This window comes from Aspergillus vadensis, assembly GCF_003184925.1.
Source record: "Aspergillus vadensis CBS 113365 unplaced genomic scaffold BO88scaffold_1, whole genome shotgun sequence".
Classification (NCBI taxonomy): Eukaryota; Fungi; Ascomycota; class Eurotiomycetes; order Eurotiales; family Aspergillaceae; genus Aspergillus; species Aspergillus vadensis.
In genome coordinates, this window is record NW_020292039.1 from 272,837 (window position 1) to 296,538 (window position 23,702).

The 23,702-nt window shown below is 51.1% G+C and overlaps 12 protein-coding genes across 12 annotated transcripts; 6 read left to right on the forward strand and 6 right to left on the reverse strand.

Annotated features, from left to right (window-relative positions):
- Positions 1 to 1,076: 1,076 nt before the first annotated feature.
- On the forward strand, positions 1,077 to 3,829 carry BO88DRAFT_409509 (putative C6 finger domain protein; the record flags this gene model as incomplete). The annotated part of the gene is made up of 3 exons (XM_025707961.1): positions 1,077 to 2,162; positions 2,514 to 2,943; positions 2,967 to 3,829. The coding sequence occupies 3 exons, from the start codon at positions 1,077 to 1,079 to the stop codon at positions 3,827 to 3,829; spliced, it is 2,379 nt and encodes a 792-aa protein (XP_025567910.1).
- Positions 3,830 to 4,283: 454 nt separating this feature from the next.
- On the reverse strand, positions 4,284 to 5,959 carry BO88DRAFT_3445 (D-mandelate dehydrogenase-like dehydrogenase). The gene is made up of 5 exons (XM_025703234.1): positions 5,678 to 5,959; positions 5,346 to 5,560; positions 4,841 to 5,253; positions 4,512 to 4,751; positions 4,284 to 4,448 (listed from the first exon to the last, which is right to left on the reverse strand). Exons 1-5 carry the CDS (start codon positions 5,728 to 5,730, stop codon positions 4,350 to 4,352), a joined length of 1,020 nt encoding a protein of 339 aa, XP_025567911.1. The 5' UTR covers positions 5,731 to 5,959; the 3' UTR covers positions 4,284 to 4,349.
- A 230-nt stretch (positions 5,960 to 6,189) lies between these two features.
- Positions 6,190 to 8,362, reverse strand: BO88DRAFT_420609 (putative cell cycle control protein (Cwf19); the record flags this gene model as incomplete). The annotated part of the gene is made up of 2 exons (XM_025708457.1): positions 6,190 to 7,017; positions 7,067 to 8,362. 2 exons carry the CDS (start codon positions 8,360 to 8,362, stop codon positions 6,190 to 6,192), a joined length of 2,124 nt encoding a protein of 707 aa, XP_025567912.1.
- Positions 8,363 to 8,510: 148 nt separating this feature from the next.
- BO88DRAFT_377016 (putative ATP binding protein) lies at positions 8,511 to 10,002 on the forward strand. Its single transcript, XM_025704383.1, has 2 exons — positions 8,511 to 8,670; positions 8,726 to 10,002. The coding sequence occupies exons 1-2, from the start codon at positions 8,628 to 8,630 to the stop codon at positions 9,877 to 9,879; spliced, it is 1,197 nt and encodes a 398-aa protein (XP_025567913.1). The 5' UTR covers positions 8,511 to 8,627; the 3' UTR covers positions 9,880 to 10,002.
- Positions 10,003 to 10,230: 228 nt separating this feature from the next.
- On the forward strand, positions 10,231 to 11,334 carry BO88DRAFT_399808 (uncharacterized protein). The gene is made up of 3 exons (XM_025705403.1): positions 10,231 to 10,540; positions 10,601 to 10,718; positions 10,775 to 11,334. Exons 1-3 carry the CDS (start codon positions 10,535 to 10,537, stop codon positions 11,179 to 11,181), a joined length of 531 nt encoding a protein of 176 aa, XP_025567914.1. The 5' UTR covers positions 10,231 to 10,534; the 3' UTR covers positions 11,182 to 11,334.
- BO88DRAFT_3418 (uncharacterized protein) lies at positions 11,262 to 11,786 on the reverse strand. The gene has a single exon (XM_025703114.1). It carries the CDS (start codon positions 11,625 to 11,627, stop codon positions 11,343 to 11,345), a length of 285 nt encoding a protein of 94 aa, XP_025567915.1. The 5' UTR covers positions 11,628 to 11,786; the 3' UTR covers positions 11,262 to 11,342.
- Positions 11,787 to 12,068: 282 nt separating this feature from the next.
- Positions 12,069 to 12,542, forward strand: BO88DRAFT_399810 (uncharacterized protein). Its single transcript, XM_025705404.1, has one exon. The coding sequence runs from the start codon at positions 12,135 to 12,137 to the stop codon at positions 12,369 to 12,371; it is 237 nt and encodes a 78-aa protein (XP_025567916.1). The 5' UTR covers positions 12,069 to 12,134; the 3' UTR covers positions 12,372 to 12,542.
- A 349-nt stretch (positions 12,543 to 12,891) lies between these two features.
- Positions 12,892 to 13,236, forward strand: BO88DRAFT_409514 (uncharacterized protein; the record flags this gene model as incomplete). Its single annotated transcript, XM_025707962.1, has 1 exon — positions 12,892 to 13,236. One exon carries the CDS (start codon positions 12,892 to 12,894, stop codon positions 13,234 to 13,236), a length of 345 nt encoding a protein of 114 aa, XP_025567917.1.
- A 334-nt stretch (positions 13,237 to 13,570) lies between these two features.
- Positions 13,571 to 14,650, reverse strand: BO88DRAFT_399811 (uncharacterized protein). The gene is made up of 3 exons (XM_025705405.1): positions 14,510 to 14,650; positions 14,028 to 14,396; positions 13,571 to 13,948 (listed from the first exon to the last, which is right to left on the reverse strand). Exons 1-3 carry the CDS (start codon positions 14,517 to 14,519, stop codon positions 13,896 to 13,898), a joined length of 432 nt encoding a protein of 143 aa, XP_025567918.1. The 5' UTR covers positions 14,520 to 14,650; the 3' UTR covers positions 13,571 to 13,895.
- A 254-nt stretch (positions 14,651 to 14,904) lies between these two features.
- Positions 14,905 to 15,838, forward strand: BO88DRAFT_447964 (uncharacterized protein; the record flags this gene model as incomplete). The annotated part of the gene is made up of 3 exons (XM_025710410.1): positions 14,905 to 14,967; positions 15,036 to 15,151; positions 15,208 to 15,838. 3 exons carry the CDS (start codon positions 14,905 to 14,907, stop codon positions 15,836 to 15,838), a joined length of 810 nt encoding a protein of 269 aa, XP_025567919.1.
- Positions 15,839 to 15,973: 135 nt separating this feature from the next.
- BO88DRAFT_328414 (glutathione S-transferase family protein) lies at positions 15,974 to 18,232 on the reverse strand (the record flags this gene model as incomplete). The annotated part of the gene is made up of 7 exons (XM_025702557.1): positions 15,974 to 16,035; positions 16,082 to 16,427; positions 16,473 to 16,556; positions 16,615 to 16,792; positions 16,849 to 17,153; positions 17,222 to 17,783; positions 17,838 to 18,232. The coding sequence occupies 7 exons, from the start codon at positions 18,230 to 18,232 to the stop codon at positions 15,974 to 15,976; spliced, it is 1,932 nt and encodes a 643-aa protein (XP_025567920.1).
- A 2,908-nt stretch (positions 18,233 to 21,140) lies between these two features.
- On the reverse strand, positions 21,141 to 23,685 carry BO88DRAFT_399815 (uncharacterized protein). The gene has a single exon (XM_025705406.1). It carries the CDS (start codon positions 23,649 to 23,651, stop codon positions 21,231 to 21,233), a length of 2,421 nt encoding a protein of 806 aa, XP_025567921.1. The 5' UTR covers positions 23,652 to 23,685; the 3' UTR covers positions 21,141 to 21,230.
- Between the last annotated feature and the right edge of the window lie 17 nt (positions 23,686 to 23,702).

A 23,702-nucleotide genomic window follows, 5' to 3' on the forward strand; every position in this document is an offset into this window, starting at 1 on the left:
AATCTAAATGAGTGTTGTTGTTGATAGACGCGTGCAGCCATTCATGGTTGTCGGGTTGAGTTGCCACTGGCTGGTTCCTTTTTTTTTTTTCTCTGCCGATGGAAATTTGGCGCAAAACTGGCAAGCGTTGGCAAAAGTCCGGGGGAGAAAAGAGAGTCTTCAAGCGGGCCCGAAGCTCTTCTCTCTTTCTTTCTCTTTTGCGGGCGCAACAACAATTTTAATCGCAATCCCAGCTCCAACCCCCACCCCTAATGCGGAGACTGTCTGGTGCCGAATTGCGTGTTTTGGTGCTATAGTCATTCGGCTCGCTTCTTTTCGCTTATCTGGCCCAGTGCATGGTAAGTTAACGAGAGCTTCTTTCCCATTTGCCTGCCCCGATCTGCCTGCCTCCCGAAACGCGCCCGCCCAACTCCGCTGCCTTCCCTTCTCCAGTCGGGGATTTGGCCGCTCGCACAAGAGTCGACGCTCGCAGAAAAGAAAAGAAGGTCCGGGATGGCCGTTGGATGTTACGAGATGGCAAACGTCTGTGGTGGTTGCGCCGTTGAAGTGCCACGTTTGGGCGACATGGAGGGAATTCCCTGACGGTCGCATTCAACGTCACCTGGGTTCCGATACCAGTACTGCCATCGGATCTGCAAATTTCGAGAAAGACCATCCTGCAAACTGCTCCGTTGAGTTTCTGGCCATCAACTCGAGAGTCGTGGCCTATGAAAGTCCTCTGATGCGCGGTCAAGCCGTGGAGCATCAACAGCAGCTCACTCCGTCGCGACCATGCGCAAACCCAGCCGGAACCCGTTGACTGTCCCTTACATTCACAGCCAGATAACACTTCGGGCGGCAGTTGCGGTGCTTTTGAGGGTGCATGGAATTTCTGGGCCGAGGTCTGGTCACTAACACGCCTGTCTTCCAGACTAGAGAAAATAGCACCTCGCGATCGTTGCACCCCTGCAAGTTCTTTCAGCCGCAGAGTTCTACGTGTCCTCGACAAGTCCTCATCTCACTGTTGGTTTAATCCTATTCAACATTCATTTATCCAGTGTTCTCGAGCTCCCAAGTGAATATACTTCACCATTGAGATGGCCGACACTACAGAGCCGACGAACACGTCGGGCGAGCCGCCTAACCCGGCTCCTGAATCGACCGAATTACCACCTGTTGAAACCACGCAGTCGACAACAACAGACCATTCCCTTCCACCGATAGACACATCTCTGCCTCCGATCGATTCTACTATGCCGGCAATGGACGATCACTTACCAAACCTTGATCATTCGCTGCCCCCGATCGATGCGACAATACCCTCCTTGCCGCCCATTGACACCTCGCTGCCACCACTGGACACCACACTGCCGGCTGCAGATGGGCATTTGCCGGGCGGAGAGCCTGACTTTTCCTTTCCTGACACCAAGTCGTTGACCAACGAAGGTCATATGTCGGAGCCTACGCATTCAGGGCCAGGAACATCCAGCTTTGACTTTACCGAGCAATCCGGACAGTCATCTACGCCTGCTCCTACGTATCAGTCTCCTGTGAATGGCACCCCGCTGCAACAGCCAGCCCAGCAACAGTCGCAACCACTGCAGCAACAACAACATCAGCCGCAGCCAGGGCAGCAGCAGCAGCAGACGACGCCGGGTCACACCCCCCAACCGCAGCAGCCATATCATCAGCAATATGCGCAGCCACCGCAGCATTCACATTCACCCTCCCATCAGTCTACGCCTGCGCCACAACATACACCGTCGCAGCAGCCGCAGCAATATACGCCGGGGCAGCCACAGCCGCATCAGTATCAGCAGCAGCAACAGCAGCCGCAACAAGGATCGGACATGTACCACAACCACCAGAGCCATTCCCCCTCAATGAATGCGCCCTCGATGCAGCCCATGGATCATCATGCCATTTCGGGACAATCGTCGCAGATCCCCCAGGCACCTATTGGCTCACCGATGCCATCCAATATGCCTCCGATGCCGTCAGTGGGCCAGTACATGACCGGATACCCTACCAATGTCGGGCAAATGGGCATGAATGCAAACGCGCAGATGCGCTATCAGCTACCGGGAGATCCCAACAAGCTGTTGTCGGGCGGACGGCATAAGAAGGAGGTAAAACGTCGGACCAAGACGGGGTGTCTCACCTGTCGTAAGCGAAGAATCAAGGTACGTAAAATATGACAGAAGAAAATTCGACCCCTCAGCAATAAATTGCGACGGGATTGGAGGGAGAGAAAGGGGGATGCAGTTGAGTTTAGAAAGGCACAGAGAGGCGGGGAGAGGAAGGAATGGCGGAGGGGGCGGGCCTTTCGCTTGTGCAGCAGCAACCCCGCCGGTCGCTTGTTGTTGTTTGCGCCCACTCGCCTATCGCTGTGCTCCCCGCCTGCCTGCGCTGCCCTTTTTTCGCTGCCATCCCTCAACCTCCTTCCTCGTGCTTATTCTTTTGTTTTATTAATTCCCAAGCTCTAGCAGACCACTATCTGTCGGCTGAGTTTTGCCACTGACCGTTATTATTAGTGTGACGAAGGGCATCCTGTCTGCCGCAACTGTGTCAAGAGCAAGCGTGAATGCTTAGGTTACGACCCCGTGTTTAAGCAGCAACCCACGCCTTCCGCCATTCAGCCTGCTCCCAATCCTCATCCTTCCTTGGTGGTCAATCCTCAGGATCCCTCTACTTCATATCCCGCTGCGCCTCCGGGTTACATGCCAGCTGCCTCCCAACCGTTTGCCCCGTCTGAGTCGCCTGCCCCGCCGAGTGAACGCTACGATTACGGCACTGCAATTGACCCATCGCTGGACGTGAACAACAATAACAACATGGCCAGCATTCAGCACGCCGTGGAGGGAGGTCTGCAGCCAACGGTCAATCCCGCCATGACAAGCACCAGCGCTACCCCGTCAGAGCCGACCAACGTCAGATGTAAGCTTCATCCAAGCGTGTTTTGCGGTACGTCTGTTAACTGTGAGCAGTAAAACAAGTTCAGATCAGCGACCTTCTCGCGCTACGCGGCATTCCGCCTCCTCCCCCTCACCCGATTACCTCCCTCCCGCCAAACCGTCTGGAAGAGATTCAGGCGGTCTTCCTGGCGACGTACGCCCCCGCCATTGACAAGTTCTTCGAGACTCGGTGGTTCCAGGAGAAGGCATTGACACATCTTCTGGCCAACGCGCAGCTCATGGCTGAGTACTCTGCGTTGATCGATGCGTTCAATGATCCCAACCTGGGCGATCCCAATGTGCTGGCGCGGTTGGAGAGCTTCGAAGCGTCGGTCGTCTGGAGCTCCATGACTTTGTGTCGCCATGTGATGAATGTCTCCACGGGAACTCAACCAGAATTCGATCTTTTGGCTGCTGCCAAGCGGTTGGATGTCATTGAGTCGATGATCACGGGAGAACACCTGGACTCGAACCCGCTGGCGCAGTTTCCAACCCGGGAGCCAGCGGCCAACCCTCCTTTGTTGCCCGATCAGCTGACGCAGCGGTCGTTGGATTTCTGGAGCTCGATCGGACACTTCTTGACGCTGCACGATAACGAAGCGAGCTCGGCCAAGGAGATCGATGACACGCTCGCACGGTGCCGTACCTTGCTAGATACCTTTGAGAACCGTGACGTGATCTACTCGATTGCCATTGCCCGGCATCTGGGCCAGCGGTGGGCAGACTTTCCGCGCAGCTTCCCGCAACCAATTACGACGAACGAGAAGGATGCGGGGGCGAAGCTGTACGTGGCGCAGAAGTTCCTGGAGCAGGAAGCGGGCGGCAAAGGCACCACCCAGGTGATCAAGCGCATATGCGGCATGGTGGTTCGGTCCTGGATTGTCTCGCGGGAGTAGATCCGAGCCGGCTGACATGCACTGACGATATCTATTTGCGACCTGTAATATGAAAAAGCGATTGGCGACTACCTTTGATGATGTTTAACTAGATTTTCCTTTCTCTTTACTTTGCTTTGCTCATTCATTGTTGCCAGCTTATTGTTCACATTTTCCCCAACTCTGGCCCAGATTGGATGGAACCGGTTGGTGGGCCATGCTTCTCTCCCTTCCGGAGTGCGGACATACGGGGAAGCCGTCGCATCACGACTCCGGAGTTGATTCGCTTCAGTTTCGCTGCAGCTGGATGGCAATTATCATGGCGTTATTACGGCTGCATTGCTGATAAGGTGGTGGTTTACATTCTTGTCGATTATCTATCTATATCATGGCTCAATTCGCCTGCTTGAACGGGGATGCCCTGACAAGCTGCGAGTCTTTTTTTTTGCAGAAGAATGAATAATGAACATCTTGTATATATGTACCTGCGACTGGCACCCTCTATCGTAGTCTAGTGTATATACTGTGTACAACATGGTATTCATAGATCCGCCTGCTCTGGGATGGGACTCTTCAACTTGCCCGTCTCCAGCGCCATGCGGACATTCTCAATCGCCCACTCCTCCATGCCAGTTTGCGTCTGTAGCCATAGCATTAGTACTGAGATAGATCACCACGATTATGATAGTAATGGAACACCCACCTCAACAGTCCAAGTACCCATATGCGGCACCAACAAGACATTCGGATTGCGGACCAAACCCGGATGCACCGTCGGCTCCTCCTCAAAGACATCCAGTCCAGCCGAATACACCTTCCCACTATCAAGCGCCTGCACGAGCGCCTCCTCATCCATAACAGCACCGCGCGCAGTATTAACAACCACGACACCATCCTTCATCTTGGCAAACTCAGCCGTGCTGATAATATGGCGAGTATGTTTCTATCCATCGTCAGCACATACATATCCCATCCCATCCCATCTCGTCCCTACCCAAAGGACATTGACAATGGGGGGATAATATTACTCACATTCAACGGCAAATTCAAACTAACCACATCACTCTCCGCCAACAACTCATCAAAACTGACATACCTAGCCCCATCCGCCAACTCCTCACTCAGCTTCCTCCGATTATGATAAATCACCTGCATCCCAAACGCCTCCGCCTTCTTCTTCAGATTCCTCCCGATCCCACCCATCCCCAGGATCCCCAGCACCTTACCCTGCGGATCATGTCCCAGTCGCGGCGCAGGCTGGCCCCGCCACTTGCCCTCGCGGAGGGCGTGCATGCCCGCGTTGAAGTTGCGCAGCGCTCCGATGATCAGGAACATGTTTACATCGGCGGTGGCGTCGTCGACGGCTGTGGGGACGTTGGAGATCCGGATGGGGGTTGGGGATCGTGCGCTGCATGCGTGCGGGTCGATTTGGTCGTAGCCGGCTCCTGCATTTTCATTTCATTTAGTAACAGTATAATCGTTTCGATAGTGGTGTCTAGAGGGATTTATAGTGTATTGTATGTTATGGTTGGCATACCGCAATGAGCCAAATACACCAACGACTTAGGCAACGCATTGACGAGTTCCTCGTCAACCAGACCGGTGATTTTCACGCTGTCGAAGGTGCGGTATGCGGCGATGACGCCGTCCAGGGCGCCCGATTGGCATTCTTGGATGAATTCGGTGCGGTTGGTCGCTGTTGGGCGGATTAGATCGGCGATGTCGGAGAGGGAGGACCAGGTTTTGTGGGCGCTGTAGATGTTATTTTCGTTAGTATGTGGTTGTGTTTCGTGGTGGATGGAGGGGTAGTGTTTGGGTGCGGGGATGATGATGATGTGATTGATGTAGTGATTGGGGATGTAAACGTACTGGATGATGTCTCCGAGGAGGAGAACTTTGGGTTTGGGGTCGCTGGAGCCCATTGTTTTTGTGTTTGTGTGACTGATTGATTATTATCTTTGTGAGAGGAGAGGGAAGAGGACAGCAAGTGAGAGAAGTATTGGAGAGAGGTAAATGTCGTGGGGGTTGCCGAAGATAGACCCCTCGGGCGGTTATATACCGAGTGGGGGTGGGGATCCACGAAGATTACTATTTGGGGATCGGGAATTGGCTTACAGTGTTTGGAGTACTGAGAGGGAGTGAAATCAAGTGCCCGATAGGAAAGAAAAAATCAGAGAAGAATTGAAGGATAACAGTCTATACAGAACAGAGATAGGGAAATAACCCCCACGGCCCCGCTCCCGTTATCGAGTTGACACTTCGGCTTCATCTCCGGTTGGTGCGATGTAGAGTATACAAAGACATCAGTGGCTATAAAGACGACAGGGTGAGTCATATGAAACTCCCTCATTATACAAACTAAGTAACTATCTCCATAGAGTTTAGGGTGCGCCCTCCACCAACACGCGTGTCCAGTCGAACTTCCTCCAGCGCTTCTGAAAGCCAGCCACCCGCCGATCTCCACCGCGATGCCAGCGTCCCTGCCGCTTAATCACATCCGGCGCCAGATCCAGCATTCCTCCGATGACTTCTCGGGCGAAAAGATCCCCCCGAGGCCAGCGGTTCTCGTCCTCCACCACATGGCCCAGTCCGCCGTCTAGCTCAAACCATACATGGAAGTAGGGCATTTCCCGCGCAATCGACCGCCGGAAGGCACTCCGTCCCATACCTTGCTTGGACTTGGCTAGGGTGTCGATCAACTTGCGGTGCTGGGACCACTCTGCGTCCGAGGAGAGGATGGCCTCCTTGAAGAAGGCCGGAGATGTCTCTCCGAGACTGTAGGGCAGAGGGACCACTTCCATGGCAGCGTGTCGCTTGCGATGCGGCTGAGCTGCGTTCTCGTAGAAGATCACGTCGCGGCCCTGGTCATGATACATGCGGGTTAGACTCTTCATGAAATTCCGGATTTCCTCCCATTCGTCGTCATCGCACTCGAGTAGGTTCGTGCGGTGCTGGATGGGAACAATGGTGGCACAGCCCTCGTTGAGCTCTGGCTCCGTGGGAAGAGTGAGGAAGACCCGCGTTGCTAATGCTACTACGGGTGCGACGGGCGGCGTATTCGTGTCCTCGTGGTGGCAGAGAGGACAGTTGTCGAGGATGCGGTTCATCTTTTGCAGCTCGTTGATGGTGATGTTCTTGATGTCGATCTCGGATCGGTGCACTCTTTTGGCCAGCTTGGAGGCATTGTCGTCCATGTATTCCAGGTCATTCTGTCTACGTTAGCATTGTATTCGTGAGTTTGATTGGTAAAGTACTCACCTCAAACTTGGAGTCTTTGGCAATTCGCTCCGCCATACGTCGACCGTCACCTCCGAATTGCCCCCGGGTGCGACGCTCTTCCTGGACCATGTCCTCGATTGTCATTTCGTCGTTCTCCTCTACCTTGCCACGTTCACGGCCGCGCCGGTTATCAACCGCCTTCACTTCGTTCCGAGTGCCAGCCAGCATCCGGTTCTCCATGACGCCCAGAACCACCACATCGGATTCTTTCCGGTTTGACATGGCAGCTGCGGCTGCATTATAGCGCTCCTCGAGCTCGGCTGCATCTGGCGCGCGCTTGAGCTTGGCTTTCATCATTTGAGCCTTCAATCGGTTGAGAGCCGTCAGATCCAGATGTTGTGTCGTATTTGGCGGTGGCACAGTTTCCATTGGTTTGCCCTGGCCCTGCGCATCGAGTTCCTTGCCGGGACTGCGGAGATTTTCATGGGGATCGCGGTGGACATCCTCTTCCAGCTTTCTCTCCTGGAAAAGTTCACCCGTAGGCTTCTCCTTGCCCACGTAACCTTCACCGTACCGTTCGCGGCGGTCCAATTCTGCTTCTTCCTCCCGTGCATCATCAAACGATCGTAGGTCTCCAAACCGGTTCAAGGCGACCTCCTCGACCGATTTGCCAGTCTCTTCTGCCTCCCGATAGACGGCCTTGAGCCTAGTCATTCTCCACTGAGCACCCTCATCACCAAACGTATAGTCCACCTCATGCTGCGCTGGTTGTTCTTCAATCTCCTCCAGCACTTTGCCCTCCTTCAAATCGTGTAAATGGGTGTTGAGCTCCTTGCCGTGGATTTTCAGCTCAAAGTCCGCCTGCAGTATCTTCGGCTTTGGTTCCTCCTGCAAACGCGTTGTATTGCGTCGCTGGACGTAGTCGACATCGACTCCATCAGGCTGCATCCATGCATCCCTCTTCATGCGCGTTGGCTCCTCCTGTACGACTTCCTCCACCGGGGCAGGCGCGTCCGTCTCATCTCTGCTGTCGCGGTGTCGGCGCTTGTGTGCATGATCATGATCATCTCCATGGTCGGTCGAATGACGCGATCGCTTATGGCGATGTCCGTCGTCTTCGCTACGCCGTGAATCCCGGCGTCTCTCATGGTCGCGCTCTCTCGACCTGGACGAGCGGTGACGGCGGTGGTGGTGTCTGCGCTCTCGGCTGCGGTCACGATCACGGTCGCGGTCACGATCACGGTCGCGGTGATGGCGATGCCGACTCCTGTCGCTCTTCTCGCGTCTGTGTTCCTGCTCCTCCGCTAGCGATTTTTCGAAATCTTCGAGTGTCATTGTGATGGTTGAGCTGCTGAGGAAACAGAAATGAGGAAGAAGCGAAGAAAAGGCTTCGGACGGAATGACGTCTGGGCGGTCCAGACTCCACCGGAGCCGATCTCTCCATCCCCGCGACGCAACATTTTCCTTTTTCTTCGGCTCCCCGCTTCACTTGTTCGCCGTCAACACCATCCTATCCGGACTTGTCTGAAGCTTTTAGCTTGTCAAGCTTCACATAAACTACTGTCGAGTTTGATAGCTTTTCTGTTACCCATTTTTCATCATGGCGCAATCACCGGTGGCCGTCGTCTGCGTCGGCATGGCAGGTATGCCGATACTGCTCCCATCTCATTTCATCTTCTGACGAGCTCTTCTACCTAGGCTCCGGCAAGACGACTTTCATGCAGAGAATCAACTCGCATCTCCACTCGAAGAAGAAGGTTCCCTACGTGCTGAACCTGGACCCCGCCGTCTACTCCGTTCCCTTCGAGAGCAACATTGACATCCGCGACTCCATCAACTACAGAGAAGTCATGAAGCAGTACAACCTCGGCCCCAACGGCGGCATTCTCACCTCCCTCAACTTGTTCGCTACGAAGGTCGACCAGATCATCGCCCTGTTGGAGAAGCGCACTGCCCCGAACCCGAGCAACCCCTCCGCCAAGCCCATTGAGCACATCCTCGTCGACACCCCGGGACAGATCGAAGTGTTCGTATGGAGCGCATCTGGAAGCATTCTACTTGAGACCCTGGCATCTTCCTTCCCTACCGTCATCGCCTATGTCATTGATACCCCCCGCACCAGCTCCACCAGCACTTTCATGAGCAACATGCTCTACGCCTGCAGTATCTTGTACAAGACCAAGCTGCCGATGATCCTTGTCTTCAACAAGACCGACGTGCAGGACGCCGAGTTTGCCAAGGAATGGATGTCCGACTTCGATGCGTTTCAGCAGGCGCTGCGGGAAGAAGAAGAGTCGGGTGCGTTTGGTGCAGAGGGTGGAGCTGGTGGTTTCGGCGCTGGAAGTGGATACATGGGATCGCTACTTAACAGCATGAGCTTGATGCTGGAGGAGTTTTACCGTCACTTGAACGTCGTTGGTGTGAGTTCCATGACGGGTGATGGTATCGATGAGTTTTTCGCTGCCGTGGAGGAGAAGCGCCAGGAGTTCGAGCGTGACTACAAGCCCGAGCTGGAGCGCAAGAAGAAGGAGCGCGAGGAGACCAAGGCCGCCCAACGGGAGTTGGAGCTGGGCAAGCTGATGAAGGATATGAGTGTCTCCAGCTCTAGTCGTCAGCGCAAGGATGAAGCCGAGACCGTCAGTGAAGCAGAAGAAGAGGCAGAAGATGCGGCTGGCCAGGGAGGGTTTGACGACGATGACGATTCCGATGAGGATGGATATGGCGGTGCTCCCCCAGCGGGTAACGATGAAGGCCTCTCACAGCGGTACAAGGATGCGCTGGCAGATCAGAGCGCTCCTTCGGATGCGGATCACAGTTTCGCCAGATACCTGCGCAAGAGCAACATTAACTAGGAAGGAAAAGATCTCGCGGGACATGCATTTTGACTCTACATATATCGGTGTACGAAGGCGTTGATATTGGCTTATTATCATGAATCAATGATTAGAATTTAATTCAAAAGCATACTCTTCGACTGATTAGTTCTCAGTGGAGTTCGTAGATGGCAAAGTCCATAGTTCCAAATCCATCTAGCTAATATAAATTCCATTCCCAGGCCAATAGGCTCAAAGACAGTCTAATGACGTGGAACTGCATATCATCGCAGATTAAGTAGCCTTAAGATCTTGGCTCTACCGTTGCGGAACGGGACACCAACATCGTTCACGAGACCAGTCAGTCAGAACGCCATCACACAGCCAACCCTTTCAATCCATCCCACATCGCAATAATCCCTGCATTCAATCAAACCCGGATTGAATAACAAAGCACCGGTGCCTGGATTGCTGCGCTGGATGAGTCAGCCGTAGATCTGCAAACTGGGAATGAATGACATCATGGGCGCTTGAGCTAGCAATGACCTCACGAGCTCTACCTTATAAGACAGGTATCGCTCGGCAGTTCTTAGCTACTTCTCCAATTGTTGGTTCTCTTTACTCAATTTCAATTCTAAAGTTAGTACTACAGTTCATCACGAACAACAAACAGAAGCATATCAGATCTACAGCCATGGACGTAAGCTAAACCAACCCCCTTCCCCCCAAACTTTTCACAAGCTAACACCATGAACAACAGGTTTTCTACGCCTACACCTACTCAACAGCGGGCTGGCTCTCCCTCCAGAGCGTCGCCCTAATCGCTGTCCCGGAAATGATGACCACAATGCTCGAACAAGAAAGCAGACAGCCAACCTGTACCTACCCTCCTTCCACTCACCATTCTTCAACAACCCAAACTAATCCAATTCAGCAATCGAAACTTACCTCTCTCGCTGTCTGGGCATGGGCCTCCTCACAATCGCCATCCTAACCGTCATGCTGACCGGCTCCATCCCCCTCACGGCGTCCATCACCGATCCCGTCACAACCGACGACTCCGATCCCAAGGCGCCCTACGCGGTGCCGACAATGCAAGTGACCACCGTTTTCCACTTTATTTCGGCCGGGTATGCGTACGCCTGGTTCGCGGATAAGGGCCAATTGGCGTTTGGAGTCGGGATGGTGGTGTCCGGGGCGCTTGCTTCGTTGGGTATCTGGTGTGCGCTTTTTGCCAGCAGTAATGGGAAGATTAGTCGGAAGACCGGGGCGGATAAGAGGACTACGGGGTTTCCCTTCAAGAATAGGGAGGCGGAGAAGAAGCATGGGAAGGGGTTGTAAGGGTTTTTGATGTGGGTTCGTTGGTGATGGATGGTGTTATTTAGGTGTTGTTGATGTTGATGGTGATGGTTGAAGGAATGGTTCGAGATGGGGAGATACTACTGTATGCATTAACTGCATAGTGCTGACATTGCACAAAATGAATAAAACAACCAAAGATATTATGTGATTGATTTATCAGCTAGCAGGTAAAAGGACTTTATCAGGAGTTCATCTGGGTATGGGTAGGTAGGTAGCAGCCTTAGCTTAACGCTGAGCCAAGCACTTAACACAATAAAAGTAGGGACGCGTACATACTCCAAATCCTTCTCACCAACCAAATCCCGAACATCAGACATGTCTAACAAAGTCCGCATCCTATCAACGGGGCATTCCAGCTCTGATATATCCTCCAAAGTTATAATACTGTTCACGCTAAACCCAATCCACATGAGAATTAGAGGCATATGATTGGCCCACTCGCTAATGACATCATATGGGCGATACGCTATACCCGATTAAAGATAGTGCGATATCTATATCTCAGAATAGATCTTTCGATAGGGCATGTTTTCACGGTGAGAATTAGAGAAATTGGGCGATGGGAGGGTATAAAGAGGTGAGCAGGAGAGGGAGGATGGATGGAGAGAAGCAGAATTTTATCCTTTCGTTATTCGACTATTGTCCTTCTTTCTATACATCTATCTGGATTCAGTGTGCAGTCGCTCGTTACGTTCATACTTTTCTCTCTATATCGCTACTACTACTACTTCTATACCTCTGAGAGGGTTATACTTCAACTGGAATACTTCCAAGTTCATCCAACTACGGGTATATATACTGCTGCAGAACAGTGGGTTTCCCACGCACTCACCCTAAACACTGGCAATCTCTAACCCTCACCTCTAACAGTTCCCACTACTATCTGCCTCGTGCACCACCACCTCTCCCTCCCACACAAGAAAACAAACAAAATGGTCTACATCGCCAAAGAAGCCATCATCTTTTTCGTCATCCTCGGCTGTGTTGTAGTCTCTGTCTTCGGCTACTCCATCCATTACCTTGCGACTAATGGGTTCTACGGTGAGGAGAGGAACCTCGACTTCCCTCCAGAGCAGAGGATATACATGCGCCAGTTACGACTAAGGGATTTGCATTGGATGGCGAGAGATAATGGAATCAAGATTGCGAGTAATACGTCGCCGGTGTAGGGTTTATGGTCTAGTCCTTCCTATCTCGGGTTATGGTTATGTGTGATGGGACATTGATGGAGTTTTATGGTTGGGGTTAGGGTTATACTTGTTGCTTGTTTGGTTTATACTGGGTTTTGGAATAGAAATGCATTTTTGTTATTAGGATATAGCTGGATATTTGCATGAAGGGTATTTTGTTTTCAGGATAATGTTCATCTGTGTCTTTAAGATTTATCAATGCGATTTCTCACATGAGATACTAGTATTATTCATCATCACATTCCGACTCCATATAGTACAGTGATGGTTCTGAATGATGTATTCGAGCATATCATTTGATGATCAAGAGATATTCAACACCAGTAGACGTAAACAGGGTCGACTCATCTCACCAGAAATATCTAGTAGCAGGCTTCGCAACTATAGCCATTGCTTTCCGCTTGCTAGATAACGCACAAGCTAACCATAACGACTGCTCAGCAAACCATACTGATACAAATTCACCATGTAATGAACGAATATATGCAACTAGCCGAACATGATGCTCGACCGCCACAGCCCCTTTACATCTAGATCCTCCTCTTTCCATGTGATAGTAGTCACCAATAGATACTATACCAAGGCACTCTCACATAACCAGCCCCCAATCACTCATAAACCAAATGCCACCCACCCCCCATCCACCACCCAACTAACAGACCCCCCAGCAACCACCCCCGACGCCCTATCAATAGTAACATCCGGCCCCTCTGGCGTTGGTAAATGTATACTAATTAAGAAACTATTCGAAGCACATCCGGACACATTCGCATTCGGTGTCCCACACGACCCGCGCACCACGGGCCGACGAAATCCACAGCAAGAGCTACATCTTTATAGATAAGCCGATGTTCGAGGAGCTCATATCTCATGAAGCCTTCGTGGAGCATACCACCTTCGGCGGAAACCAATATGGCACGAGCAAGAGGGCAATACAATCTCGGATAAAATGGAGTAAGGCCGGGTGGTTGTGCTAGACATCGCGATGAACGGTGTGAAACAGGTTAGTATCGATGCTCGTTATGTTCTTATTGAAGCCACCGAGCTTTGAGGCGCTCGAGGTACGGCTTCGGGGGCGTATAGTGAGTTGGAAGGGTTTGTGCTTGCGGGTAAGGGTGTGTAGTACTGTTGGATATGATGATGTGTGAGATGTTGCTTTGTTGATATGTTTTATGGGATACAGAGAGGTAGACAGACATAAAATGCTGCAATGTGTTGCTAGCCATGCAAGCCTGCCTTTTAAGTCCTTAGGTATTCCTACGACGTCAAATACTATTTGAAGAGGCCTTGGCCGGTTTCTACCATTACTGACCCTCTTAACACCCATCCCCCTCTTAACATAACCGAAAGAACTAGCAACCAGATGCAACAAATTCATATCTCATGCTCATAACTCATGCATACACCCTCAACCCCAAACCACAGAAACAAGAGTAAAAAGATAATCAAAATCACCAACTCCCCAAACACCACCGCTATACCCACACAATGCAAGAATCACCCTCAGAACAACTTCTCCTCGACATCCCTCTCATCAAACGGATCTCCGAATTCATCTATACCATCCAATAATTAGCACATCTCAACCCAACCCATACTAACTCAGCCATGGAAGACCATATATCAACAACATACCCAGATTGAAATCATGATCAACCACGTACTCCATCGCGCGCTGATACTCCTCTTCTGCCCTTTTATTCATCCACGCTGCGCCCGGCGCATCCATCTGCTGTGCCTGCTGCTGCTGTTGCTGTACCTGCTGAGTTGTCTGCGTCGCGAGCGGAGAGTCAATTAGGCTCTGGTTGAAGGCCATCTGTCCCTGTGTGTTCAGAGTAGCGGTTTGTGTTTGAGAGCCGGGCGGGGAGAGTTCTGAGCCGCCGAAGGGAGGAGGACGCGGGTTGGTGAGCTTGTTGGTTGGGGTGCGGGTACCCGGGTGAGAGTCTTCGGAGAGGCCATGGGATGATTCCGGGGAGGAGGCCATTTGAGAGTCGCCGTCTGGGTCTGTGATGGTTGGTTATGGTTAATAAGGTGTGTGGGTGGTGGGGAGACAAGTGGAGGTTGGTTGTATGTGATGCAGCGGGGAACTGTGTGGAGGGGCTGGTATGAGCACAAACCGGTAGCCATGATATATGATTTTATCAAGTAGGTAAGGTAAGGCAATCACTCAAGCAATAGACGAAACAGAAAACAACAAAGCGAGACAATTCGTTGATGTGCAGTTGAGATGGAAGTGTATGATCGGGGATAAGTTTGAGGTCGGCGATCTTAACTAAGCACAAGGCGGCAACCGCCATTTTCCTCCGCTTTTCTGAACTCCTCTTCCAACTAGACGATTTTCTTCCCCTCGTCTTACTTACCCCTCGGTCATTCTCTCCTTTAAACTAAGCCACCCGGCTAATACATTGGACTTGTTCTTTTTGGTTTACTTACTAGACTCCACTGACTCTGGGTCACGTCGTTCACTCGTTCAGAACCTGTTTTACGCGCTATAGCGATATATCCCTTGGCCATGAGCGCAAAGCCCTCAAGTGGCCCCGACGCCTGGGAGGAGGACTGGGAGAGTCAGGCTGATGTATGTGCACACTACCTTCGCACGCGGCCGTGCGACTACCTTGATCCTCTGGCTAATTGCTCTCCTAGACTTTCGCTGCAGAATCCGCCCCGCCTCCGCAGGAGAAGAAAGTCTCCTCGAAAGTCACCAAGGCCCAGCGCCGAGCCCAACAGGCCGAATTTAACCGCCAGCTATGGGCCGAGGCGTACGTATACCACTTTCATGACTATGTGGACGTTGCCTGACCTTTTCCCGCTACAGAGAATCTCCTCAGACGTTTCATTATCTAGAGGCGCGGTCGAATGTCCCGCTCAAGCAGGAATTCAAGCCCACCGTCACTGTTCTCAGTCGCAACCCACAAATAGCTACGCGTCAATCATCTTCAGTAGACGCTGCCAGCGCCGGTATGAGAAGACTGGGGTTGAACGAGGATGACGACTCTGATGAGGATAGACCGCCTCAGCCCACACCTGAGGAGCGGCAGGCTATTGCGCTGCGCAATCTGGAAGAGAAGCAACGCAAATATGAAGAAGTCCGGGAGAGGCTGTTCGGTAGCCCGTCTGCCCCTACTTCCGGTGCGTCGTCGCCACGCAGTGCTACCCCGCCTAAACAACACGAGGGCCGAGGCAAAGGGAGAAGCCGTGGCAATGGGCGAGACAACAACCGTGACAAGCGGGACTTGTCTGCTGCATCCGGAAAGTCTAAGCAGCTCTACGATCCGGGGTCTCCTAAACCGAACTCGAGCTTTGGGCCGCGGAGGGAGAAGCAGGGCAATGTCCGAAAGGAGGATGATTCGCAGTCTCCGAGGCAGCCGATCCGCAGTCCTCGTGGCCCTGATAGCAGCGGAAGGGGCGGGTTTAGAATGGGCCACAGGGGTGCCCGTGGAGGGTAGACTACGAAAACGAAACAGCTATCCCTCATCAAGGATTGGCGCATCGCGCCTGTCTGTGTTGGTGGGACGCGACTCCGGGTCGCTGCTCAGAATAGTATTATGATGCTAGATGGTATAGCAGTGACCTGCAACAAGCTAGGGAAGGCCCCTTCCAGAGTTGATTGCATTGGCAACCTGGGACGTGTTTGGACGGTTTTCTAAAGACGTCAGCTTGTGATCGCGTTGTATCAGCAATCCACTTACGAGCGTATCGCTCATAACTATCCAGATAGAGCTCATCGGTGCTCGTGGTTGCCTGGATGTGCTCATTGTTCTCAATAGCGTCGACCCAGGCTCCCCAGCGACTGCCAGGCTCCGGGTCTGGCCACCCACGATAAGGCTTCAAGGCACGGCGCAAGCGGATAACCCAGGGAGCGACCTGGACATCAACGAACGAGATCTGAGCGCCCAGAAAGAACGGGCCCTGCGCATCTGCGGCGCCGACTAATGTGTTGAAAGCATCTCGGAGCTCCTGTGCATTGGCTATTTGCTTCTGTGTGTCTTGCTCTTGAAGAACACGGTAGAAGTTTGGGACGATGTGGCGGTTGATCTATGATCGTCAGAAGTGAAAGGGATGATAAGCACGGGTGCATACAAAATCCGTCCATAGTCGGCAATGCGCCCTCAGCTTGGCGTCTCCGGGTGGAAGCAACGGTGTCCCAACATTCAGATCCTCCAACTAAGGCCATGTTAGGATTGGATCAAGTTGGTTCAGTGGCGCAGGGTTAGAGACTTACGTATTCCAGCAATACGGAGCTCTCGTATGAGCCCCAGTCCCCATGCCGCAAGGCTGGAACAAGTCCCCTGGGGTTCACGTCCAACAATGACTGGGGCTTTTTATAGGGGTCAACTTCAATATACTGGTAGGGTATTCCCTTGATCTCAAGGGCAACCCATACGCGCTGTACGAAAGGGCTAGCAGTGGTCAGCACTGGCGATGTATATAAGCATATAAACTAGAGTGAACGTACCAAAAGCAACTTCCATATAATTTCAGTTCATTGTCTTGTGAGCGGTGCGCGACTGTCTGGGCAGCCAGGCCGGTGGCTTTGGTATGGTACTGTTTCTGAATTTGATTTTGGGTAGCCATTACTCTAGTCTGTGCGCAGTGGTAATTAGAAGGGAGATTAATCAATCGAGTCCTAACCGCAGATGGAGCACGCTTGGATAGATTGCCAAACAGCAATGGTTTCAAGACAGGAACGGATCTTCGGAGCATAATGGATGGGAAGAGAAGTTGCAGTTCACGAGCGGGGAAGATAATCGGCGATAGGCACTTCTCCGCCGAATGACGTAACACGTTTGTGCCAGGATCAATCAACAAGAATATAGAAACGAACTTACATTTAGTAACCTCTTCTCCTTCTTCACCTCCTGCAATAAGAACCGCTGCACACTATTCTTTTTCACGCGGTCACTATCCTCCAGCGTATGACGATGACCACCACTCACACCATCGTTCTTTCCGTTCGCACCATTCCCATTTACTCGCTGGATAGTAAAATACCTCTGGCCGTTGACCCCTGGATGACCCTCTGGTAGAGGTGGGTTCAGGCTCGGCGTTAATAACCCAAACTGCTGGCCTTGAGCCTGTTGTTCCTCTCGGACAGCAGACTCCTGGAGTACTGGGCCGGGGACGCCAAGTCCATCAAGGACACCTAGATCTGACCCCATAACATCGTGGCCCGGGAAGTACTCTGTGATCTTAATTTTTACATCACAGAGATCCCGCTGGCGGGCAGTACGCTTACGTTTCTTTTTGTTGGGATCATTGGATTTCGGTGTCCCTGGAGGTCGACCTTTCAGGCGACAGTCCCAGTAGTGGGAAATCAGCGGTTTGCGTTTGTAGTGTTGAGTTGACCGGTGGGAGTAGACGTTGTCGATGTGTGGGAAGTATGTAAGGAATCTGGGACTTATCAACAAGGGCATTGTATCTGCAGGAAGCCATGGAGAAACGCACTGCTCCTCACTTAGAGTTATCATCTCATCGACATTGAAAAGCCGTTCTCGCCATGCATCAAGGTTCGGTGGATCAAGAATGGTGCGGATGTCGACATGTTGGTCGGGTCGTTTTACGAGAGATTGAAGATGGGGTTGTTGATGATGGTATTGATGATGAGACTGGTGAGCTTGTCGAGTGTAGTCGAGCTCTTCAACGGCACATTGTAGACCGTGGAGCGAGTCATCGTCAATGCTAACTTGGCCTTGTCGATGGGTTGGAACTAGGTGCGGGTCCTGGTGGGCAGCTAGGGTCGACGCGTCTTCGGCAACTGATGTCAGGGAAGGATGGAGGAGAGTCGAGACTGAAGGGTTGAGTGTTGTATCAGCCTCGGAAGGGATCGAATCATGGTTCATAGTGGTGGAGAAGCTGCTTCGATATTGTATGCTGAAAGATAGTGACGCTGCTTTAAAAGTGTGGACGGACGAAAAGGCGGGGGTTGAGGCGGCGATTTGTTGGCGGATGGTTGCCGAATTCGGCATAGCGGGTCACGATCGGAGATTGTTTTGGTCTGGACTTTTTTTGAAGTTTTCCCAAAGCATTTACTTCGATCCAACGTGATTTCCGGAAGATGCGCAGCACTCTTTAGGCAAATAGTCTTTTTAGGTCCTGGTTATTGTTCATCTGTGCTCGCTTGAAAGAGGGGGAGATATGGAATTATAGTCGGGTGAGTCTCATCCTCTTTGCCCTGACAGTCTAACGTGGAGCTTAGATGAATATCTTGGTCATCATATTGTGTCACTTTCAAACTTGCAGGATAACTGGACTACAAAGTAGCTCGTTACAGAATCCCTCTTGAATATGGTGTATATCTAGTTCATTGCTTTTGAAGGCACTGAGCACTTATGTATGTCCTGGCTGACACTCAAATTAGTATATATTTCCATTGGCAATCAATTTACAGCCTCTCAACGAACTAGCGCCGATCTCATATCGCAGTTAGGACTATTGCAGAGCCATCATCATCATGCCAGTTCTACCATGGATTATCAGTTCAATTAGAGTAGCTACTGTCACAGTCACATAAAATCGTGATCGACCCTGGTTTAAACCCGCTGAGACGTTCTTGTATCCCTCCTGGCTTATCAAAAAAAGCGGGGAGGGAGCGCATTGGGCGTTCTCATCCTACGACACTCAGTGGACCCCAGAAAGATCCACTTGACACCATTGATGGTTGAGGTCCTTTGAAGGCAGCTTTCACCCATTCATGCCTGTGGGTCCCTATTACAATTCTGCACACTCAATTACAGTATTACTAGCGTCGTGACCGTCCCCACTCCCTGGTGCTGGCCTAATACTTGGCTGTACTCCGTAGAGTCTGCAGAAACACCCGCGGCCAATAATATCGGGTGATGATGAGAGGCTTTTCATCTGAGTTTGTGAAAGGGGTCCCTACAGAGTACAAACTGATCGCTTCCGCTAAGTTTTCGATATAGTCCTTTATACATTCGACTTCCTATGTACTCCAGGAAGGATCTGACCATGTCACCGAAATATGCATTGCCATATTTCCAGTTGCAACCTGTCTAGCTATTCCCACAAACGTCGAGTCGCAGTCTCGGCAAATAGTATGTCATCCAATCCAGGTGCCTGTTACAGGACTAGCATATGCACGACTTCTGATGGGCCAAGATTATTGATTGGAGCCCTCAAAAGTTGTCCAAAATGACTACAGAGTATTACCAAATTCCGCCGATTGAATTATTCAGTACCTGTCGCGCCGATCCATCAGAGCAGATATGCCGAGGAACAAATAATCTTTGATTTGGATTTCCCGTTGTCAGACATGTTGGTCACCCTCACTGTTTAGTATAACAAGGAGCATGTTGTTCCGCTTTTGACGATCGAGACAACTGCGATACCGGTGATTATTCGTTCTCGGCGATACGCCCCAGCCATTACCGCCATTAACATTAACCCGCAGATCAAAGATGCCTGATTTAGGCATAAGGCCCGTACGGAGATGTGCGCCAGAATTGTGTTAGTCTCGTTAAGTGCTCCTCTGATACTCCCCCTTCTTGTTGATCTATTCCTGTTTGACTCCACACTTGAGGAGGCATTTGTCGTTGCAGATTTTCATCCGCCTCGACGCTTTGGAGCATGCTTTGCTTTTAAATTGGGGAGGCACAGTATTCAGATCGAATTAACAAGGAGAAGGACTAAACAGAGAAATCAGAAAAAATAAATTCCACTGTGGCATGAAGAAAAAGAACTGCTAGATATTATAAGACCACCGCGGGTTACATGCAGGCGAATAGTTTACAATGGGGAAACATTCTCGTAACGGCCTACATGAACCCGGAAAACGAACTATATTTCAATAAATCGAACACAGGCCCCATTTACTCCCTCCAAAGTTTGAGAGAAGTTGTGATGGCAAACGCGAATGTTGGTGCGATGGTGGAAGGGACTGACAAAACCAGCCGTGATGCCACCACCCTTACCCGGAACGCGCCAAGGCCCTCACAAAAGTGGTAGTGTGCCCACAAAGCCATTGTCACCATGAAGAATAACCCGGATACTACTGTTATACCATGCCAGCGATATGAGGCAGCAGTATAGTGAGCATCATGAATTTCTCTATCTTTCTTAAGCTGTGCTCGAAGCGGTGGCCATGAAGTTGGTGGACGACAGAAACGCAGAAAAGTTTGGTCAACGCAATCGATAATCTGGCATTCTGGTGTTGACTTGAAAACTAAATAACATGAACTGTGATTTCCCGTTTTCCTCTCACACCTTGATTATTCCATCTCTCTTCTTCTTTTACGATCCTCCTTTTCCCTCTGTCAATGAAATTTCACATACCTTGACTAACTCGAAAACATTGCGATATAGATAGTGGGGCATTCTGGTGAGCCGTGAACATATGCCGAGTAACCGGTTTATCTTTTAGCATCATGAAGCAGCTGGTGCCAGTCAACACTTCAAGGAATGTCCTCAGCAAGCCACATAACGAGTCACGCAGAAAACCTTCAGAAACTGGTGCTCCTTCGGTATTAAGTAGCATCGAGTGCAACTAATCGTCCAAGCATGCTGGTACACCGATGAGCTACTTATACACGGCTCACCCCCAACTGAAACAGGCGCCAACAATGCGATTGCACATCTAGGCTAGCCAGTCCTTTGGACCTTGAGATGCAACCTCAACGCAACAAAATACGAGCACTTTCCAGCAATTTGCAATTTTCTTTTCTTTTCTTTTTTTTTTTCTTTTTTTTTTTTTTCCTTTTTCTTTCTTTTTTCCTTTTTCTTCTTTTTTTCTTCTTTCCCCTTCTCTCCTTTTCTGTCACTTTTACAACACCACCTAAGCAAACATCCCCTGGGTTTTTATTGATATATGATATCAGAGGCACATCACAGCCCGAACGAGCTGTCGAGTGCCTCCACTCCAAGCAACATGCACCCGATTGAGTCCCAAGAGAAATATTCATTTTCACCACCCCAAACCGGCATGGGCATCCCAGGAACATTGTTGCCGTTCATGACCATACCCATTTCTGGGTTCATCTGCAAGGCGTTGTGCTCTGTGTTGGGGTAGAACTCCTCATTCCTGGCAAAGGAGCCATACATATCTCTTTGAGAACCAAGCTCGACGAGAGTATTAGCGATACCTGAATGGGTAATGCCATGACTCTGCTGGTTGAAAGGTGCTTGCTGGTTGAAGTGTACCTGCTGGTTGAAATGTACCTGCTGGTTGCAAGGTACCTGTTGATTGAAAGGTGCCTGTTGATTGAAAGGTTCCTGTTGCGTCGGGCTTACTCTTTCATGGACCAACGTGTCGATGTCATAGATAGCTCCAATCCAGCGACGCATGGTATCGGGCACCATCGGATTACCCGAGTGACGGTTGAGAATGAGCGCACAGTTGTGGAGCAGGGCGAGCGATTCATGATTGGTATACCCCTCACTCTGCTGTCGCGTACAATCAGACAAGATACTCAGCGTCATAACTAATGCCGAGGAATACACGTAATAAATGTCCCACCAGGTCACAGCATTGAACTTTCCGATCATATCAAGATGCAACAACAATTCGCAACTTCTCCGACCAGATTCGCAACACACCCTCGCGATTGTCTCGAGTTCTTTTTCATTCATGTCACTGGTCTGCCCTTGAATCGTGGAAGCAAGGTGTCGCAACAATGAGTGGCGAGTGAGCAAAGAGACCGTATAGTGATATTGGATATGCAGCAAGAGAACCGGTCTCTTGTGTCCATCAGGCAACATGTCGAATTCCTGGAGGGACAGATGCTGTGGTAGCGAGGTATGCCACAGAGTCAATTCCCCAAGTAATTCAGCGACGGAGGAAAAGCCGCTCTCGCTAGTGAGATTTGGCAGTGCGCGGCATACGAGGCCTAGGATGGACACAAGCTTTGTCGACCAGGGCGCATAATCTGCAGGCCAATTGGTGGAATTGATGTTGAGTATTCTCTCATTCGGCGAAGTGGAGCCTAATGTACTTTCTATGGCACTGGGCCGATCATGAGAGGAGACCTGAATCTGCTCGAAGCTATAGAGAGTCCACCAAAGTGACCTCCTAAGCTCTCTATTCAGTTGCGGGCCTTCACACACTACTTCATCGCGATGAAGTCCAATGGCAACTGCGATCCGGGCTGCTACTCCAGTCAGAGTCCAGCATGCGTCACGATGATTTGTGTTGTGAAGATGCAAGGCAGCCAGCATCAGTGCCTGGATTGAATGAATATTGTTCGTGAAGATCATGCTCGGCAAGAGTGACTCGACATAAGTCCACCATTTTTGCTGCTGAGTCTCAGTCGTCCCCAGCGGCATAATGCGTCGGCTCAGGAGCAATACGCATAACAGACCACAGACCCACGGTCGGTCGACCGAACTTGGTGAAGCTCGCCATCTATTGAAGGTCTCCAAGAACGAAGCTTCATGAAGAACAGGGAAGTCGACGTTGACATAGTCGAAATAAGCTCGGATCAGTCCCTCGATGACGAAATGATCAAGCAAAGGAACCGAGTACGGTAGACAAGCGGCATCCACACCAAGTTGCGAAGGTATCGCAATCGCTCGGACATCGAAATCTGTGAGGACATCACTAGCGAATGGTTTCAGAGTCTCCTCGGTAGGGTTGGGACCGAAGAGATACATCTGACACCTTGGGTGCTGCCGTTGACGCCCCAGGAGACTCCTGAGCTTCATTTGGAAGAAATAGGAGCTTGCAGGGCCAATATACTGATCTTGGCCTTGCTGGTCTTGAACAAGCTCCTCGTTCTGCTCAGTGGATGTCGCCCTGGCGTCCTCCTGCGGCTCTTGCGAGTCCTGCAGCTCTTGGGACTCTTCGGGATCTTCGGGCTCTTCGGACTCTTCGAGCTCTTGAGAGTCTTGAGAGTCTTGCAGCTCTTGTGACTGTTCCGGCTCGTATGGATCGATCTCCGGACAATCAAGCTTGACATCCTGGATGTTGCCAACGGTAATGTTCAACGACGCTCCAAGCTCCTGCAGTACTTCGAGAGATGAAAGGTCTCCTTCAGCATTGACGTATTGCTTTACTATGCCCTCCAGATAGGCAATTCGAGCGCGCACATTGTCTGCGCTGCCATAGAGTCTTTTCTTTCTAGGTTTGGTGGTCTTGCAGGTATAATTAAAATGTTCGCAGTGCTGACAGCGAGCTTGCCCGGGGATCTGCAGGCACTTGTGTTTCCTTGCCTTACAACGATCGCAGCTGCGTGCCGTGCGCTGTCGCAGCTCGGGCGGCACTCGACGAGCTGCTTTTCGCATTGCTGCCTTTTCCGTGGCTGTAGCCATGGTGGTTGGAAGCAGTGAGAACAGCCGGGAGAGCCGGAACTCGGGGGAATT